This window comes from Pleurodeles waltl, chromosome 7, assembly GCF_031143425.1.
Source record: "Pleurodeles waltl isolate 20211129_DDA chromosome 7, aPleWal1.hap1.20221129, whole genome shotgun sequence".
Lineage (NCBI taxonomy): Eukaryota > Metazoa > Chordata > Amphibia > Caudata > Salamandridae > Pleurodeles > Pleurodeles waltl.
Genome location: NC_090446.1, coordinates 950,274,877 through 950,295,621, shown reverse-complemented (window position 1 = coordinate 950,295,621; position 20,745 = coordinate 950,274,877). Strand labels below are relative to the sequence as shown.

Genomic DNA, 20,745 nt, shown 5'->3' with positions numbered 1-20,745 from the left:
GTTAAAAAGTGCAATACTGGAATTTTTCGCAGGTTGAACTAAATTTTCTATAACTGATGTAAGTTGTGGTTCAATGTTTCTTTCTGCTTAGGTCAGCCGGCATTTGTCAAAATTATTCGACAGCATGTCCAGTTTGGAGTTCAAGAAAGATCAAAATCAGAAGCCTCAAAAAGTTGCACTGGGAATGTACAGTAAAGAAAGGGAATATGTCACTTTTGATGCTGAGTGTGACTGTTCAGGGCAGGTTGGTAATGCTTTACTCATATCGCTCATTCATTTAAATGGTCCATATGAGAAACATGCTTCAGTAATGAAAGTATGCTAATCTCTCGGCGTGACGGCATTAAACTTCTTTGATCTTCTTTGGACCCATTATGTTAAACATGCCATTTGGCAGGTATTATATGTGCAGAGACAAGAGACAGGTTTTTGTCTTAAAATGTTTGATTCCCTGTGATCTTTGTTTGCCATTCTGTCATATTTTCCTTCCCACTAAATGCATAAGATGTTCTTTTATTCTCATCCCAGCTCAAGTCAGTGTTTAATGTTCAGCTCAAGTCAGTGTTAAATGTTGTGCTATAACCTGTCTAAGTGCTGAGTGACAAGGGACGTCCAGGCTTTTTCCACTCATTACTTTGAGTTCAGTTTAGTCTGCATGGGCAAATAAACTCTCATTGTTAAGGTGTAATGAGGTAAATTTCACCATGCTCAGAGTTACTTGTCCCGTGAAAATATTATGTTATATTCTCTATGGAGGCATCTTTATTAATATTCATAAACCTGAATATTCCCACCCATGTGGATCTGGAAACCCCTTTATAAACTGAAAGACAAAAGTGTCTCAGGTGAAGCAGAAAGTACAACCATATGTATAGATGAGCAACATTCGCCTTACAGTAGATTTTATTTAATTTATTTTCTGAAAAAATCCATAAAATAAAATCAATATTAATTTAAAACTGATCACAGACACAACTATGGATGGATAACTGCATTAAAATAGTTTTCATTACTTTAAAATCATTCTTAGTCATTATTACAGTAGTAAGCTTTTTAATCTCTGTCTCCAGGCCTTTCAGATGAACTATGTGACATAAAATTGGCCAATCTCTGTAAACGCTCTTTACATAAGCTAAGGAAATTCTTCCTAGTCAGTTACGTGTAACATAGTAGTAATGGCTTCAGCGTGTATTTTCTGCTCCTTCTGAAGTTGAGAATAACATTTGTGACTCTTCCTTGCGACCTCTTCTACACTTGTAAGATCACAACTGGTCATTTCTTCAGATACATTTAATTCTTACTAAATGAAAGAGCAACCTCTGACCCTGCTTCTGCAGGCAGGTCGCTCCCCGCTCCACCATCCGCGCCACCTCCTCACCGTCTCTGTTCGCCTGGATTTCCTGTTTTCCCCGCCGCTGCTTCCCCTGCGTCCCCTCCCGCTTCCCCCCTTCTCCTCACCGTCCTGTTTGCCTGTATTCCCCGCCACTGTGCCCCCTGCGCCCCCTCCCGCCTCCCCCTTCTCCTCACCGTCCTGTTTGCCTGATTTTCCCGCTGCTGCGCCCCCTGCGGCCCCTCCCGCCTCCCCCCTTCTCCTCACCGTCCTGTTTGCCTGATTTTCCTGTTTTCCCCACTGCTGCGTCCCCTGCGGCCCCTCCCGCCTCCCCCCTTCTCCTCACCGTCCTGTTTGCCTGTTTTCCCAGCCGCTGCGCCCCCTGCGGCCTCACCCGCCGTCCCCCTTCTCCTCACCGTCCTGTTTGCCTGATTTTCCCGCCCCTGCGGCCCCTCCCGCCTCACCCCTTCTCCTCACTGTCCTGTTTGCCTGATTTGCCTGTTCTCCCTGCCGCTGCGTCCCCTGCGGCCCCTCCCGCCCCCCCTTCTCCTCACCATCCTGTTTGGCTGATTTTCTCGCCGCTGCACCCCCTGCGGCCCCTCCCACCTCCCCCCTTCTGCTCACCGTCCTGTTTGCCTGAATTACCTGATTTTCCCGCCGCTGCGCCCCCTGCGGCCCCTCCCGCCTCCCCCCTTCTCTTCACCGTCCTGTTTGCCTGATTTTCTTGTTTTCCCCGCTGCTACGTCCCCTGCAGCCCCTCCCACCTCCCCCCCTTCTCCTCATCATCGTGTTTGCCTGATTTTCCTGTTTTCCCCGCTGCTGCGTCCTCTGCGGCCCCTCCCGCCTCCCCCCTTCTCCTCACCGTCCTGTTTGCCTGATTTTCCCGCCCCTGCGCCCCCACCCTCCAGCCATCTCATTCGCAAAGCACTCCCTCCTCCCAGCTGCCACTCCCACCCTCCCCTCCTCTTATGGCAGCTGCGGCGTGGCCATGCAGCGGGCGTGCCAAAGGCAAGCCCGTCTGCGCCCGTCCGCGCCAAGACCGCTCCCAGCCCCAGTCCCCCAGGCCCTCTCAGACACACCTACTCCCCCTCACCCTCCACTCTCTCAACCCAGGTCCCCACCCCACATGCACCCCATCTAGCCCCACACACTCATGGCCCCTTCACCTGCCACACCTGTCACTTCTCCTGCTCCTCATCCCTCACACCACACACCAACCATAGCGACCCCACCTTCAACAAACACAACACCCGAACACAAGACTCACACACCCTGCCCCCACCAACCAACCCCGCAGCACACCAGCCCACAACCAGAACACACCCTGCAACAACTCCCTCACGCACCACACCAACGCCACCACCACAACCACCTCAACTGCCTGCTCCTCAACATCCGCTCCCTTCACAAACATGCCATAGAACTCTGGGACCTCATCACATCACACTCACCTGACATCGCCTTCCTCACGGAAACCTGGACCAACCCCTCCTCAGAACCCGACATAGCCATAGCCACCCCCAAGGGATACAAACTCCAACACAAAGACCGCCTCAACAGGCCAAGCGGTGGCATCGCCATCCTACACAGAGACACCATCAAACTCACCACCAGCTCCGAAGACACTATCGACAACACTGAACACATGCACTTCCTCATCCACATTAACAACAACTCCACCCTCAGAGGTACACTAATCTACAGACCACCCGGACCACGCCCCGCCTTCTGCGACACCATCGCCGACAGCATCAGCTCGCACGCCCTCACCTCCACAGACTACATCATCCTCAGTGATTTCAACTTTCACTAAGAAAACCCACAAGACAACAACACTACCTCCCTCATAGACAACCTCACCAACCTCGGACTCAAACAACTGGTCACTGCACCCACCCACTCAGCAGGACACACGCTCAACACAATTTTCACCGCAAGCCAACACATAGCCTACACCCACACCACCGAACTCATCTGGACTGACCACCACTGCGTCCACTTTGTGAGAAAGTAGCCTCTTTCTAGCCTTGTTACCCCCACTTTAGGCCTGTTTGTGAGTGTATGTCAGGGTGTTTTCACTGTCTCACTGGGATCCTGCCAGCCAGGGCCCAGTGCTCATAGTGAAAACCCTATGTTTTCAGTATGTTTGTTATGTGTCACTGGGACCCTGCTAGTCAGGACCCCAGTGCTCATAAGTTTGTGACCTATAGGTATGTGTTCCCTGTGTGATGCCTAACTGTCTCACTGAGGCTCTGCTAACCAGAACCTCAGTGGTTATGCTCTCTCATTTCTTTCAAATTGTCACTAACAGGCTAGTGACCAATTTTAGCAATTTACATTGGCTTACTGGAACACCCTTATAATTCCCTAGTATATGGTACTAAGGTACCCAGGGTATTGGGGTTCCAGGAGATCCCTATGGGCTGCAGCATTTCTTTTGCCACGCATAGGGAGCTCTGACAATTCTTACACAGGCCTGCCACTGCAGCCTGAGTGAAATAACGTCCAAGTTATTTCACAGCCATTTTACACTGCACTTAAGTAACTTATAAGTCACCTATATGTCTAACCTTTACCTGGTAAAGGTTAGGTGCAAAGTTACTTAGTGTGAGGGCACCCTGGCACTAGCCAAGGTGCCCCCATATTGTTCAGGGCCAATTCCCCGGACTTTGTGAGTGCGGGGACACCATTACACGCGTGCACTACATATAGGTCACTACCACAGCTGGCATTTCCTGGGCATCTGCCCATCTCCGACTTGCTTGTGACTTTTGGACTTGGTCCCCTTGTTCCACAGGTACCCTCGACTGGAAATCCATTGTTGTTGCATTGTTTGTTTGTGTCTTTCCTGCAGAATTCCCCAATCACGACTTCTATGTCCTTTGGGGAACTTTAGTGCACTTTGCACCCACTTTTCAGGGTCTTGGGGTGGGCTATTTTTCTAACCCTTACTATTTTCTAATAGTCCCAGCGACCCTCTACAAGGTCACATAGGTTTGGGGTCCATTCGTGGTTCGCATTCCACTTTTGGAGTATATGGTTTGTGTTGCCCCTATCCCTATGTGTCCCCATTGCATCCTATTGTAACTATACATTGTTTGCACTGTTTTCTAATACTATTACTGCATATTTTGGTATTGTGTACATATATTTTGTGTATATTTGCTATCCTCATACTGAGGGTACTCACTGAGATACTTTTGGCATATTGTCATAAAAATAAAGTACCATCATTTTTAGTATATCTGTGTATTGTGTTTTCTTATGATATTGTGCATATGACACTAGTGGTACTGTAGGAGCTTCACTCGTCTACTAGTTTAGCCTAAGCTGCTCTGCTAAGCTACCATTATCTATCAGCCTATGCTGCTAGACACCCTATACACTAATAAGGGATAACTGGGCCTGGTGCAAGGTGCAAGTACCCCTAGGTACTCACTACAAGCCAGTCCAGCCTCCTACACACTTGTCCTTCACCAAACCCCCCACACACTACCATCAACACACCACACCCTACCGCATGTGGAACAAGATCCCCAAAGAACGACTAAACTCCCAACTGGCCCATAACCCCCCCATGCCAACGACCCCAACACAGGAGCACACAACCTCTCCAAATGGATCACTACTTGCGCAGACACACTAGCCCCTGTAGGAAAGTACCATCTTGCCTGGCATGTTACCCCCATTTTTCACTGTATATATGTTGTTTTAGTTGTATGTGTCACTGGGACCATGGTAACCCAGGGCCCCAGTGCTCATAAGTGTGCCTGAATGTGTTACCTGTGTAGTGACTAACTGTCTCACTGAGGCTCTGCTAATCAGAACCTCAGTGGTTATGCTCTCTCATTTCTTTCCAAATTGTCACTAACAGGCTAGTGACCATTTTTACCAATTTAAATTGGCTTACTGGAACACCCTTATAATTCCCTAGTATATGGTACTGAGGTACCTAGGGTATTGGGGTTCCAGGAGATCCCTATGGGCTGCAGCATTTCTTTTGCCACCCATAGGGAGCTCTGACAATTCTTACACAGGCCTGCCACTGCAGCCTGAGTGAAATAACGTCCACGTTATTTCACAGCCATTTTACACTGCACTTAAGTAACTTATAAGTCACCTATATGTCTAACCTTTACCTGGTAAAGGTTAGGTGCAAAGTTACTTGTTCAGGGCCAATTTCCCTGACTTTGTGAGTGCGGGGACACCATTACACGCGTGCACTACATATAGGTCACTACCTATATGTAGCTTCACAATGGTAACTTCGAATATGGCCATGTAACATGTCTATGATCATGGAATTGCCCCCTCTATGCCATCCTGGCATAGTTGGCACAATCCCATGATCCCAGTGGTTTGTAGCACAGACCATGGTACTGCCAAACTGCCCTTCCCGGGGTTTCACTGCAGCTGCTGCTGCTGCCAACCCCTCAGACAGGCATCTGCCCTCCTGGGGTCCAGCCAGGCCTGGCCCAGGATGGCAGAACAAAGAACTTCCTCTGAGAGAGGGTGTAACACCCTCTCCCTTTGGAAAATGGTGTGAAGGCAGGGGAGGAGTAGCCTCCCCCAGCCTCTGGAAATGCTTTCTTGGGCACAGATGTGCCCAATTCTGCATAAGCCAGTCTACACCGGTTCAGGGGACCCCTTAGCCCTGCTCTGGCGCGAAACTGGACAAAGGAAAGGGGAGTGACCACTCCCCTGACCTGCACCTCCTATGGGAGGTGTCCAGAGCTCCTCCAGTGTGCTCCAGACCTCTGCCATCTTGGAAACAGAGGTGCTGCTGGCACACTGGACTGCTCTGAGTGGCCAGTGCCACCAGGTGACGTCAGAGACTCCTTGTGATAGGCTCCTTCAGGTGTTGCTAGCCTATCCTCTCTCCTAAATAGCCAAACCCTCTTTTCTGGCTATTTAGGGTCTCTGTCTCTGGGGAAACTTTAGATAACGAAAGCAAGAGCTCATCCGAGTTCCTCTGCATCGCTCTCTTCACCTTCTGCCAAGGAATCGACTGCTGACCGCGCTGGAAGCCTGCAAAACTGCAACATAGTAGCTAAGACGACTACTGCAACTCTGTAACGCTGATCCTGCCGCCTTCTCGACTGTTTTCCTGGTGGTGCATGCTGTGGGGGTAGTCTGCCTCCTCTCTGCACTAGAAGCTCCGAAGAAATCTCCCGTGGGTCGACGGAATCTTCCCCCTGCAACCGCAGGCACCAAAAAGCTGCATTACCAGTCCCTTGGGTCTCCTCTCAGCATGACGAGCGAGGTCCCTCGAATCCAGCAACTCTGTCCAAGTGACTCCCACAGTCCAGTGACTCTTCAGTCCAAGTTTGGTGGAGGTAAGTCCTTGCCTCACCTCGCTAGACTGCATTGCTGGGAACCGAGACTTTTGCAGCTACTCCGGCCTCCGTGCAATTCCGGCGGAAATCCTTTGTGCACACTCCAGCCTGGGTCCACGGCACTCTAACCTGAATTGCACGACCTCCTAAGTTGTTCTCCGGCGACGTGGGACTCCTTTGTGTAACTTTGGATGAGCACCGTTTCACGCATCCTCGTAGTGCCTGTTTCTGGCTCTTCTCTGGGTGCTACCTGCTGCTCAGTGGGCTCCTTGTCTTGCTCGACGTCCCCTCTATCTCCCGGTCCAATTTGCGACCTCCTGGTCCCTCCTGGGCCACAGCAGCATCCAAAAACGCTAACAGCACGATTTGCAGCTAGCAAGGCTTGTTGGCGTTCTTTCGGCGGGAAAACACTTCTGCACGACTCTACAAGGCGAGCGGGATCCGTCCTCCAAAGGGGAATTCTCTAGCCCTTTGCGTTCCTGCAGAAACCACAGCTTCTTCTGTCCAGTAGAAGCTTCTTTGCACCCGCAGCTGGCATTTCCTGGGCATCTGCCCATCTCCGACTTGCTTGTGACTTTTGGATTTGGTCCCCTTGTTCCACAGGTACCCTAGATTGGAAATCCACAGTTGTTGCATTGTTGGTTTGTGTCTTTCCTGCATTATTCCTCTAACATGACTTCTTTGTCCTTAGGGGAACTTTAGTGCACTTTGCACTCACTTTTCAGGGTCTTGGGGAGGGTTATTTTTCTAACTCTCACTATTTTCTAATAGTCCCAGCGACCCTCTACAAGGTCACATAGGTTTGGGGTCCATTCGTGGTTCGCATTCCACTTTTGGAGTATATGGTTTGTGTTGCCCCTATCCCTATGTTTCCCCATTGCATCCTATTGTAACTATACATTGTTTGCACTGTTTTCTAAGACTATACTGCATATTTTTGCTTTTGTGTATATATATCTTGTGTATATTTCCTATCCTCTCACTGAGGGTACACTCTAAGATACTTTGGCATATTGTCATAAAAATAAAGTACCTTTATTTTTAGTATAACTGTGTATTGTGTTTTCTTATGATATTGTGCATATGACACTAAGTGGTACTGTAGTAGCTTCACCCGTCTCCTAGTTCAGCCTAAGCTGCTCTGCTAAGCTACCATTATCTATCAGCCTAAGCTGCTAGACACCCTATACACTAATAAGGGATAACTGGGCCTGGTGCAAGGTGCAAGTACCCCTTGGTACTCACTACAAGCCAGTCCAGCCTCCCACATTGGTTGTGCAGTGGTGGGATAAGTGCTTTGAGACTACTTACCACTCTTGTCATTGTACTTTTCATAAGAGAAAAATATACAAAACAAGGTCAGTGTATATACACATAGCCAAAAAGTTTTGCATTTCCTCTTTTCACTCTTTTCTAAGTGCTGAAAAGTACTTCTAAACTTTCTAAAAAGTTCTAAAAAGTTTAAAAAGTTTTTTTTCTCTGTCTTTCTAAAAGCTCTGACAAACTTTTTTCTCTTTTTCTATCACTTTAACTCTCTCTAAAAATGTCTGGCACAGGCCAAAATGTTGACCTGTCTAAGATTGCATATGATCACCTTAGCTGGAAAGGAGCAAGGAGTCTCTGCATAGAGAGAGGTTTGAGTGTAGGGAAGAATCCTTCCTTGGAACTGTTACTTAATATGCTTAGAGAACAGGATAAGGCTAAAAGTGCCCCATCTGTTGAAAAAGTAGCTAATGGTTCTCAATCTGATCCAGGGACTCCCCCAGGTAAAGGTTCAGGAAAGAAACTTCTTAGCCTTCCCATTACAAGACAGTCTAGCATAGTTGGTACTGAGGTGGAGTCATATCATCCAGATGATGTGCTTTCACATTACACTGTCAGGCAAGCTGTTAGGGTGCCCTCTGTAAGGGACAGGTCTCCTTCTGTTCATTCCCATCATACCTCTGTATCTAGAAATGTCCCTCCCACCAACCCTGATGACAGATTGTTAGAAAGGGAACTCAATAAGTTGAGGGTGGAACAAACCAGACTGAAGCTTAAAAAGCAACAGCTGGATTTGGATAGACAGTCTTTAGAATTAGAGAAGGAAAGACAGAAGTTGGGTTTAGAAACCCATGGTGGCAGCAGCAGTATTCCCCATAGTCATCGTGCAAAAGAGCATGATTCCAGGAATCTGCACAAGATAGTTCCCCCTTATAAGGAGGGGGATGACATTAACAAGTGGTTTGCTGCACTTGAGAGGGCCTGTGTTGTACAGGATGTCCCTCAAAGGCAGTGGGCTGCTATCCTATGGCTATCATTTAGTGGAAAAGGTAGGGATAGACTCCTTACTGTGAAAGAAAGTGATGCCAATAATTTTACAGTACTTAAGAATGCACTCCTGGATGGTTATGGCTTAACCACTGAACAGTACAGGATAAAGTTCAGAGAGACCAAAAAGGAGTCTTCACAAGACTGGGTTGATTTCATTGACCAATCAGTGAAGGCCTTGGAGGGGTGGTTACATGGCAGTAAAGTTACTGATTATGACAGCCTGTATAACTTGATCCTGAGAGAGCATATTCTTAATAATTGTGTGTCTGATTTGTTGCACCAGTACTTGGTGGACTCTGATCTGACCTCTCCCCAAGAATTGGGAAAGAAGGCAGACAAATGGGTCAGAACAAGGGTGAACAGAAAAGTTCATACAGGGGGTGACAAAGATGGCAACAAAAAGAAGGATGGTAAGTCTTCTGACAAGGGTGGGGACAAATCTAAAAATGAGTCTTCATCAGGCCCACAAAAACACTCTGGTGGGGGTGGTGGGTCCAAATCCTCCTTTAATCAAAACAAAGAAAAGAAACCATGGTGCTATTTATGTAAAGTAAAAGGCCATTGGACAACAGATCCCAGTTGTCCAAAGAAAAGCACCAAGCCTCCTACCACTACAACCCCTAGTGCTACCCCTAGTGTCCCTACTAATAGCAGTGGTGGTGGGAGCAAACCTACTAATAGCCAATCCAAGGGAGTAGCTGGGCTCACTATTGGTAACTTAGTTGGGGTTGGCCTTGTTAGGGAGGCCACAGAGGCTGTGTTAGTCTCTGAGGGGGCTATTTATTTAGCCACCTTAGTTGCTTGTCCCCTTAATATGGATAAGTACAAGCAGCTACCCCTAATAAATGGTGTTGAGGTTCAGGCCTACAGGGACACTGAAGCCAGTGTGACTATGGTCATAGAGAAACTGGTCCACCCTGAACAACACCTACTTGGTCACCAGTACCAAGTAACCGATGCTCACAACAACACACTTAGCCACCCCATGGCTGTTGTTAATCTCAACTGGGTGGGGGTTACTGGTCCAAAGAAAGTTGTGGTAGCCACAAATTTACCTGTAGACTGTCTACTAGGAAATGATTTGGAGACATCAGCTTGGTCAGATGTGGAGTTGGAGGCCCATGCAGCAATGCTGGGCATCCCAGGGCATATTTTTGCTTTGACAAGGGCTCAGGCCAAAAAGCAAAAAGGACAGGGAAGCTTGGATCCTGGAACAATGGACCAAGTGCTCCCTAAAGCTAGGGCTAGTAGAAGCAAACCACTTCCTACTATCCCTCCCTCTACAGTGGATTCAACTTCTGAGGAAGAAGAATTCCCTCCCTGTGCAGAACCTACACCAGAGGAGCTGGAAGCAGACACTGCTGAGCTTTTGGGTGAAGGGGGGCCTGCCAGGGAGGAGCTGAGTGTGGCACAGCAAACCTGTCCCACATTAGAGGGTCTAAGACAGCAAGCTGTCAAACAAGCTAATGGGGATGTCAGTGACTCTCACAGAGTTTACTGGGAGGACAACCTCTTGTACACTGAGCATAGGGATCCTAAACCTGGAGCTGCCAGGAGATTAGTGATTCCTCAGGAGTACAGAAAGTTCCTCCTAACTCTTGCCCACGACATTCCCCTAGCTGGGCTCCTGGGTCAAATGAAAACTTGGGACAGACTTGTTCCCTTGTTTCATTGGCCTAGAATGTCTGAGGACACAAAAGATTTTTGTAAGTCCTGTGAAACCTGTCAAGCCAGTGGCAAAACAGGTGGCACTCCAAAGGCACCCCTTATTCCACTGCCTGTGGTTGGGGTTCCTTTTGAAAGGGTAGGGGTTGACATAGTTGGCCCCCTTGACCCTCCTACTGCTTCAGGCAATAGGTTTATCTTGGTGGTAGTGGACCATGCCACAAGATACCCTGAAGAAATTCCTTTAAGGACCACTACAGCACCTGCAGTGGCAAAGGCCCTCCTGGGAATATTTTCTATGGTGGGCTTCCCAAAGGAAGTAGTATCAGACAGGGGAAGCAATTTCATGTCTGCATACTTAAAGGCCATGTGGAAGGAGTGTGGTGTAACTTACAAGTTCACAACACCCTATCATCCACAAACAAATGGACTGGTGGAGAGATTTAATAAAACTCTCAAAGGCATGATTATGGGTCTCCCTGAAAAACTCCGCAGGAGATGGGATATACTTCTACCATGCCTCCTTTTTGCCTACAGGGAGGTACCCCAGAAAGGAGTGGGCTTCAGCCCCTTTGAACTTCTTTTTGGACACCCTGTTAGGGGTCCACTCACACTTGTAAAGGAGGGTTGGGAACAACCTTTAAAAGCTCCTAAGCAGGATATTGTGGATTATGTACTTGGCCTCAGATCAAGGTTGGCTGAGTACATGAAAAAGGCCAGCAAAAACCTTCAGGCCAGCCAAGAGCTCCAGAAGCAATGGCATGATCAGAAGGCTGTTTTGGTTCAGTACCAACCAGGGCAGAAAGTGTGGGTCTTGGAGCCTGTGGCCCCAAGAGCACTCCAAGATAAATGGAGTGGACCACACACAATTGTTGAAAAGAAGGGAGAAGTCACCTATTTAGTTGACTTAGGCACTGCCAGGAGTCCCCTAAGGGTGCTCCATGTCAACCACCTGAAACCCTACTATGACAGGGCTGATCTCACCCTGCTCATGGCAACTGATGAGGGACAAGAATAAGACAGTGATCCTCTACCTGATCTCTTCTCTTCCACAGAACAAGATGCTCTTGTGGAAGGTGTAGTTTTGGCTGATTGTCTTACTGCTGAGCAGAAAGACCATTGCATAAATCTCATAGATCAATTCTCTGAACTCTTCTCTACTGTGCCAGGTACCACTTCTTGGTGTGAGCACACTATAGATACTGGAGACAGTTTACCTGTCAAAAGTAAGATCTATAGGCAGCCTGACCATGTCAGGGACTGCATAAAGCAAGAGGTGCAGAAAATGTTAGAACTAGGAGTGGTTGAGCACTCTGAAAGTCCATGGGCTTCTCCTGTGGTACTTGTACCAAAACCCCATTCCAAAGATGGAAAGAAGGAAATGCGGTTTTGTGTAGACTATAGAGGTCTCAACCTGGTAACCAAAACTGATGCTCACCCTATACCCAGGGCAGATGAGCTCATAGATACACTGGCATCTGCCAAGTATCTAAGCACTTTTGATTTGACTGCAGGGTATTGGCAGATCAAATTGTCAGAAGATGCTAAACCTAAGACTGCATTTTCAACCATTGGAGGACATTACCAGTTTACTGTAATGCCTTTTGGTTTGAAAAATGCACCTGCCACTTTTCAAAGGTTGGTGAACACAGTCCTGCAAGGGCTGGAAGCTTTCAGTGCAGCATATTTGGACGATATAGCTGTCTTTAGCTCCAGCTGGGATGATCACCTGGTCCACCTATGGAAAGTTTTAGAGGCCCTGCAAAAGGCAGGCCTCACTATCAAGGCTTCAAAGTGCCAGATAGGGCAGGGTAAGGTGGTTTATCTGGGACACCTTGTTGGTGGGGAACAGATTGCACCACTTCAGGGGAAAATCCAAACAATTATTGATTGGCTTCCCCCTACCACTCAGACTCAGGTGAGAGCCTTCCTAGGCCTCACTGGGTATTACAGGAGGTTCATTAAGAACTATGGCTCCATTGCAGCCCCTCTTAATGACCTCACATCCAAAAAGATGTCTAAAAAGGTATTGTGGACAGCTAGCTGTCAGAAAGCCTTTGAGGAGCTGAAGCATGCCATGTGCTCTGCACCTGTCCTGAAAAGCCCTTGTTACTCTAAAAAATTCTATGTCCAAACTGATGCATCTGAATTAGGAGTAGGGGCAGTCCTATCACAACTTAATTCTGAGGGCCAGGATCAACCTGTTGCTTTTATTAGTAGGAGGTTGACCCCTAGAGAAAAGTGTTGGTCTGCCATTGAGAGGGAGGCCTTTGCTGTGGTCTGGGCTCTGAAGAAGTTGAGGCCATACCTGTTTGGCACTCACTTCATTGTTCAGACAGACCACAAACCTCTACTTTGGCTAAAACAAATGAAAGGTGAAAATCCTAAATTGTTGAGGTGGTCCATATCCCTACAGGGAATGGACTATACAGTGGAACATAGACCTGGGAGTAGCCACTCCAATGCAGATGGACTCTCCAGATATTTCCACTTAGACAATGAAGACTCATCAGGTCATGGCTAGTCTTATTGTCCTTCGTTTGGGTGGGGGTTGTGTAGGAAAGTACCATCTTGCCTGGCATGTTACCCCCATTTTTCACTGTATATATGTTGTTTTAGTTGTATGTGTCACTGGGACCCTGGTAACCCAGGGCCCCAGTGCTCATAAGTGTGCCTGAATGTGTTACCTGTGTAGTGACTAACTGTCTCACTGAGGCTCTGCTAATCAGAACCTCAGTGGTTATGCTCTCTCATTTCTTTCCAAATTGTCACTAACAGGCTAGTGACCATTTTTACCAATTTACATTGGCTTACTGGAACACCCTTATAATTCCCTTGTATATGGTACTGAGGTACCCAGGGTATTGGGGTTCCAGGAGATCCCTATGGGCTGCAGCATTTCTTTTGCCACCCATAGGGAGCTCTGACAATTCTTACACAGGCCTGCCACTGCAGCCTGAGTGAAATAACGTCCACGTTATTTCACAGCCATTTTACACTGCACTTAAGTAACTTATAAGTCATCTATATGTCTAACCTTTACCTGGTAAAGGTTAGGTGCAAAGTTACTTAGTGTGAGGGCACCCTGGCACTAGCCAAGGTGCCCCCACATTGTTCAGGGCCAATTTCCCTGACTTTGTGAGTGCGGGGACACCATTACACGCGTGCACTACATATAGGTCACTACCTATATGTAGCTTCACAATGGTAACTCCGAATATGGCCATGTAACATGTCTATGATCATGGAATTGCCCCCTCTATGCCATCCTGGCATAGTTGGCACAATCCCATGATCCCAGTGGTCTGTAGCACAGACCCTGGTACTGCCAAACTGCCCTTCCTGGGGTTTCACTGCAGCTGCTGCTGCTGCCAACCCCTCAGACAGGCATCTGCCCTCCTGGGGTCCAGCCAGGCCTGGCCCAGGATGGCAGAACAAAGAACTTCCTCTGAGAGAGGGTGTGACACCCTCTCCCTTTGGAAAATGGTGTGAAGGCAGGGGAGGAGTAGCCTCCCCCAGCCTCTGGAAATGCTTTCTTGGGCACAGATGTGCCCAATTCTGCATAAGCCAGTCTACACCGGTTCAGGGGACCCCTTAACCCTGCTCTGGCGCGAAACTGGACAAAGGAAAGGGGAGTGACCACTCCCCTGACCTGCACCTCCCCTGGGAGGTGTCCAGAGCTCCTCCAGTGTGCTCCAGACCTCTGCCATCTTGGAAACAGAGGTGCTGCTGGCACACTGGACTGCTCTGAGTGGCCAGTGCCACCAGGTGACGTCAGAGACTCCTTGTGATAGGCTCCTTCAGGTGTTGCTAGCCTATCCTCTCTCCTAAGTAGCCAAACCCTCTTTTCTGGCTATTTAGGGTCTCTGTCTCTGGGGAAACTTTAGATAACGAATGCAAGAGCTCATCCGAGTTCCTCTGCATCTCTCTCTTCACCTTCTGCCAAGGAATCGACTGCTGACCGCGCTGGAAGCCTGCAAAACTGCAACATAGTAGCTAAGACGACTACTGCAACTCTGTAACGCTGATCCTGCCGCCTTCTCGACTGTTTTCCTGGTGGTGCATGCTGTGGGGGTAGTCTGCCTCCTCTCTGCACTAGAAGCTCCGAAGAAATCTCCCGTGGGTCGACGGAATCTTCCCCCTGCAACCACAGGCACCAAAAAGCTACATTACCGGACCCTTGGGTCTCCTCTCAGCACAACGAGCGAGGTCCCTCGAATCCAGCAACTCTGTCCAAGTGACTCCCACAGTCCAGTGACTCTTCAGTCCAAGTTTGGTGGAGGTAAGTCCTTGCCTCTCCTCGCTAGACTGCATTGCTGGGAACCGTGACTTTTGCAGCTACTCCGGCCTCTGTGCACTTCCGGCGGAAATCCTTTGTGCACAGTCCAGCCTGGTTCCACGGCACTCTAACCTGCAATGCACGACCTTCTAAGTTGTTCTCCGGCGACGTGGGACTCCTTTGTGTAACTTCGGGTGAGCACCGTTTCATGCATCCTTGTAGTGCCTGTTTCTGGCACTTCTCTGGGTGCTACCTGCTGCTCAGAGGGCTCCTTGTCTTGCTCGACGTCCCCTCTACCTCCTGGTCCAATTTGCGACCTCCTGGTCCCTCCTGGGCCACAGCAGCATCCAAAAACGCTAACCGCATGATTTGCTGCTAGCAAGGCTTGTTGGCATTCTTTCAGCGGGAAACTACTTCTGCACGACTCTACAAGGCGAGAGTGATCCGTCCTCCAAAGGGGAAGTCTCTAGCCCTTTGCGTTCTTGCAGAAACTGCAGCTTCTTCTGTCCAGTAGAAGCTTCTTTGCACCCGCAGCTGGCATTTCCTGGGCATCTGCCCATCTCCGACTTGCTTGTGAGTTTTGGACTTGGTCCCCTTGTTCCACAGGTACCCTAGATTGGAAATCCACAGTTGTTGCATTGTTGGTTTGTGTCTTTCCTGCATTATTCCTCTAACACGACTTCTTTGTCCTTAGGGGAACTTTAGTGCACTTTGCACTCACTTTTCAGGGTCTTGGGGAGGGTTATTTTTCTAACTCTCACTATTTTCTAATAGTCCCAGCGACCCTCTACAAGGTCACATAGGTTTGGGGTCCATTCGTGGTTCGCATTCCACTTTTGGAGTATATGGTTTGTGTTGCCCCTATCCCTATGTTTCCCCATTGCATCCTATTGTAACTATACATTGTTTGCACTGTTTTCTAAGAGTATACTGCATATTTTTGCTATTGTGTATATATATCTTGTGTATATTTCCTATCCTCTCACTGAGGGTACACTCTAAGATACTTTGGCATATTGTCATAAAAATAAAGTACCTTTATTTTTAGTATATCTGTGTATTGTGTTTTCTTATGATATTGTGCATATGACACTAAGTGGTACTGTAGTAGCTTCACCCGTCTCCTAGTTCAGCCTAAGCTGCTCTGCTAAGCTACCATTATCTATCAGCCTAAGCTGCTAGACACCCTATACACTAATAAGGGATAACTGGGCCTGGTGCAAGGTGCAAGTACCCCTTGGTACTCACTACATGCCAGTCCAGCCTCCTACAGCCCCCCTCAGAAAACACATTGCTACCCGCAACATCAAGAACGCCCCATGGTTCACCCCTGAACTCCAAGACTCCAAGCGCAAATACCGCCAAGCTGAGAAAATATGGCGACAAGAACCTTCCACAACCAACTTCTCCACCCTCAAAACCACCATTCGCACCCTTCACCAACTCATACGCACCGCCAAAAGAGATCACTACAAGACACGCCTTGACAACAACTCTCAATACAGCAAAGAACTCTTCACCATCATCAATGAACTTGCCAAACCCAAAGCCAGCAACATAGACCCCACACACACACACAGCCCCTATGTGATGCCCTTTCCAACCACTTCCTCCACACAATCTTGGACATCCACAGTAGCTTCATACCACACACACCCCTCACTCACCCAACCCAACCCCCACTCATGACCCCCCCACCACACTCTCCACATGGACCCCCACCACACACGAAGAAACTGAAAAAACCATGAACTCCATCCACTCCGGTTCCCCCTCCGACCCCTGCCCACACTGCATCTACAACAAAGGTAGCCCAACCATCGCCCCCATACTCTACAACATAATCAACTCCTCTTTCGACTCCGCCACCTACCCAGACCCCTGGAAGCACGCAGAAATCACAGTTCTCCTAAACAAAAACCAAGCCGACCCGGAGATCCTCTCCAACTACCGCCCCATCTCCCTCCTCCCTTTCCCCACCAAGGTTGCAGAGAAATTAGTCAACACCCGCCTATCCCACTTCCCTGAAGCAAACAACACTCTTGACCCCTCACAATCCAGATTCCTCAAAAACCACAGCACGGAAACCGCCCTCATCGCATGCACTGACGACATCAGGACCAAAGTCGACAATGGCGAGACCGTCGCACTCATCCTCCTAGACCTCTCTACAGCCTTTGACACCGCCTTTGACACCGTCTGCCACCACACACTCCTCACACACCTCCACAACATAGGAATTCACCACAAAGGCTTAGACTGGCTCACCTCCTTCCTCACCGACCGGACCCAGAGAGTCCGCCTTCCGCCTTCCACTCCAACACCACCAAGATCACCTGCGGAGTCCTCCAAGGGTCTTCCCTCAGCCCCACACTCTTCAACATCTACATGATCCCCCCAGCCAACATCCTCCGAACACACGGAATCACTATCCTCTTCTATGCAGATGACAGCCAACTCATCCTCTCCCTCACCCGCAACCCCACCACCGCCAAAACCAACCTACACGCCGCTCTCCTCGACACCGCCAACTGGATGACCACTGACCACCACGAGCTCAACTCAAACGAAACCGAGATCATCTTCGGCCCCAACAAAACCACATGGGACGACTCCTGGTGGCCCACCGCCCTAGGCCCCACACCCACCCCTGCAAACCACGCACACAACCTCGGCATCATCCTTGACCCCTCCCTCTCCATGACACAGCAAATCAATGCTCTAACCTCCTCCTGCTTCCACACACTCCGCACTCTAAAAAAATACTTCAAATGGATTCCCCCAGAAACCAGAAAGACAATCACCCACGCAGCAGACTGGACTACGGTAACGCCCTCTATGCCGGCACCACCCTCAAACTCAATCGCAAACTCCAGAGAATCCAGAACACAGCCGCACGCCTCGTTCTTGGCCTCCCCCACCAGGAACGAATCTCACCACACTTCAAATCCCTTCACTGGCTCCCCATAGACAAGAGAATCGCATTCAAGGTCCTCATCCACGCACACAAATCCCTCCACAACACCAGCCCAACCTACCTCAACGAAAGAGTTAACTTCCAGACTCCCACACGCAACCTCCGATCAGCTGACCTCGCCCTAGCCACAGTCCCCCGCATCCAACGCACCACCACAGGAGGCAGGTCTTTCTCCTACCTCGCCCCCAAAACCTGGAACTCCCTCCCCACTGACCTTCGCAAAACCAAAGACCTCCTGGTCTTCAGAAAGAACCTCAAGACATGGTTGTTCGATCAGTGATCCTCCCTGCCCCCCCGATTCCTCCCCCACCCCGGCGCCTTGAGACCCTCACGGGTGAGTATCACGCTCTACACATTTTTTTGATTGATTGATTGAAGGATCCCCAATTAGAATTTCATATTAAGGGATCTCAACTATGGCAGCGTAACCTAGTTAAAATAAGCCTCAAATTTGTATTACATAACAAATAGCAGTTGACAGTGCAGTACATGAAAGTGCTATATTAATCAGTGTCAACCATTTCTCATTAACGAGCCACAACCAGTTTCAAGTTGGATCTTGGTATTATTTTGAGTTCTGACCATAGCTCTTGTAGATCCAATCTAACCAAACTGTCCATCGTCTAGTAAGACATCCTGCAAAGCTTTGGCAGTTGACTTTGACTGTATGGAAATATATATGTATATGTAAATGTATAGCAACATACATAGTAAAAAAAAATCATTTGATAATCCTTTTTCAAAAATAATTGAGTTTCAGAAATTTACCCAAGCTTCTCATAAATGTATTTTGTGGAGCCAAATCATATTGGAGAGGGCATATAGGCCCTCATTATGAACACGGGGGTAAACACCGCAGCGCCGGCGGAGGCAGTAAAAACCGCCAATAGAGGTGCTGTCCGGACCAGCGAATAATGAACCAACTGAAACACAGGCATCCTGAAAACCACCCACCACCAGCAGAGGAGTGCCGACAACGATGGCAGAGCCCACCCACAGGTCGACGGAAAGGCCCTACCCGCCCTTCAAATAATGAACTACTAGACCGTTGTCAGTTCCGGGGCGGGAACCACTGCCACACAAAGCCAGGTGGAAACGAACCAAATATAAGGAAACACTCACTGGAGGCTCACCCAACACGCCGACGCAGACATGGATAGAGAGCTGCAGATCATGCTAGCCCTTCTCCTTGCCATATACCTGCACGACGAGACCGCCGATGAAGACGACGACGGTAAGTACCGCAACCTTTGAAACAAGGCAAGAAAGGGCACAGTTACATACCCACCCACTCCACCCACCCTGCAACGCTCCCACAACCCTTCACAACAGCACAAGCCATACACCCCACAGCAAGAGGTACTTACCCAATATAGGAAGTTGGCTCTGTATATACTATTTCAAAATAAGAAATAGAGTGCACAGAGTCCAAGGGTTCCCCTTAGAGGTAAGATAGTGTCAAAAATAGATAATTCTAATGCTCTATTTTGTGGTAGTGTGGTCGAGCAGTAGGCTTATCAGAGGGTAGTGTTAAGCATTTGTTGTACACACACAGGCAATAAATGAGGAACACACACTCAAAGACTTACTCCAGGCCAATAGGTTTTTATATTGAAAAATATATTTTCTTAGTTTATTTTAAGAACCACGGGTTCAAGATTTACAAGTAATACTTTAAATGTAAGGTACTTCACTTAGTTACTTTAGGAACTTTGAATAAAAGCAATATCACATACAGTATTTGTAAAAATAGCAATCAGCTATTTTCAAAGTGGACACAGTGCAAAAATCAACAGTTCCTGGGGGAGGTAGGTAAAGGTTAGGTTTGCAGGTAAGTAAAACACTTACAAGTCTCAAAGTTGGGGCCAAGGTAGCCCACCGTTGGGGGTTCAAGGCAACCCCAAAGTTACAACACCAGCAGCTCAATGCGGGTCAGGTGCAGAGGTCAAAGAGGTGCCCAAAACACATAGGATTCAATTGAGTACAGGGGTGCCCAGTCTGCCAGCAGATAAGTTCCCGCGTCCTCAGGGGGTAGACCAGGGAGGTTTTGTAGGGCACCGGGGGGACACAAGAAGACACAGAAAGTACACACTCAGCGGCACAGGGGCAGCCGGGTGCAGCGTGCAAACAGGCGTCGGGTTTTAGATAGAAAGTAATGGTGGGACCCGGGGGTCACTTCAACGATGCAGGCAGGCACAGGGGGGGCTCCTTGTGGTAGCCACCACCTGGGCTAGGCAGAGGGTCACCTGGTGGTCGCTCCTGCACTGGAGTTCGGTTCCTTCAGGTCCTGGGGGCTGCGGGTGCAGTGTTGGTTCCAGGCCTCGGGTCCCTTGTTACAGGCAGTCGCGGTCAGGGGGAGCCTCTGGATTCTGTCTGCAGCCGTCACTGTGGTGGCTCAGGGGGGTCGTCTCTGGTTACTCACGGGCTCACAGTCGCCAGGGAGTCCTCCCTGAGGTGTTGGTTTTCTGCAGGTCGAGCCGGGGGCATCAGGTACAGAGTGGAAAGTCTCACGCTTCCAGCGGGAAAAGTGAAGTCTTTAAAGTTGCTTCTTTGTTGCACAGAAGTTGCAGGTTTTTTAACAGAGCCGATGTTCACGGGAGTTTCTTGGTCCTTGGGTGCAGGGCAGTCCTCTGAGGCTTCAGAGGTCGCTGGTCCCTGCTGGATGCGTCGCTGTTGCAGTTTTCTTCGAAGTTGGGAGACAGGCCGGTAGGGCTGGGGCCAAAGCAGTTGTCGTCTCCGTCTTCTCTGCAGGGCTCAGTTCAGCAGTCCTTCTTCTTTTTAAGGTTGCAGGAATCTAGTTTCCTGGGTTCTGGGGTGCCCCTAAATACTGAATTTAGGGGGGTGT

The 20,745-nt window shown here is 48.9% G+C and overlaps 1 protein-coding gene across 1 annotated transcript in view; it reads left to right on the top strand.

Annotated features, from left to right (window-relative positions):
* The window catches only part of DNAH17 (dynein axonemal heavy chain 17), a 7,556,186-nt gene that overhangs the window by 2,025,609 nt on the left and 5,509,832 nt on the right, over positions 1-20,745 (top strand). Inside the window, exon 18 of the mRNA XM_069201738.1 lies at positions 92-244. Coding sequence (XP_069057839.1) covers positions 92-244 — 153 coding nt within the window. The remainder of the gene's footprint in view (positions 1-91; positions 245-20,745) is intronic.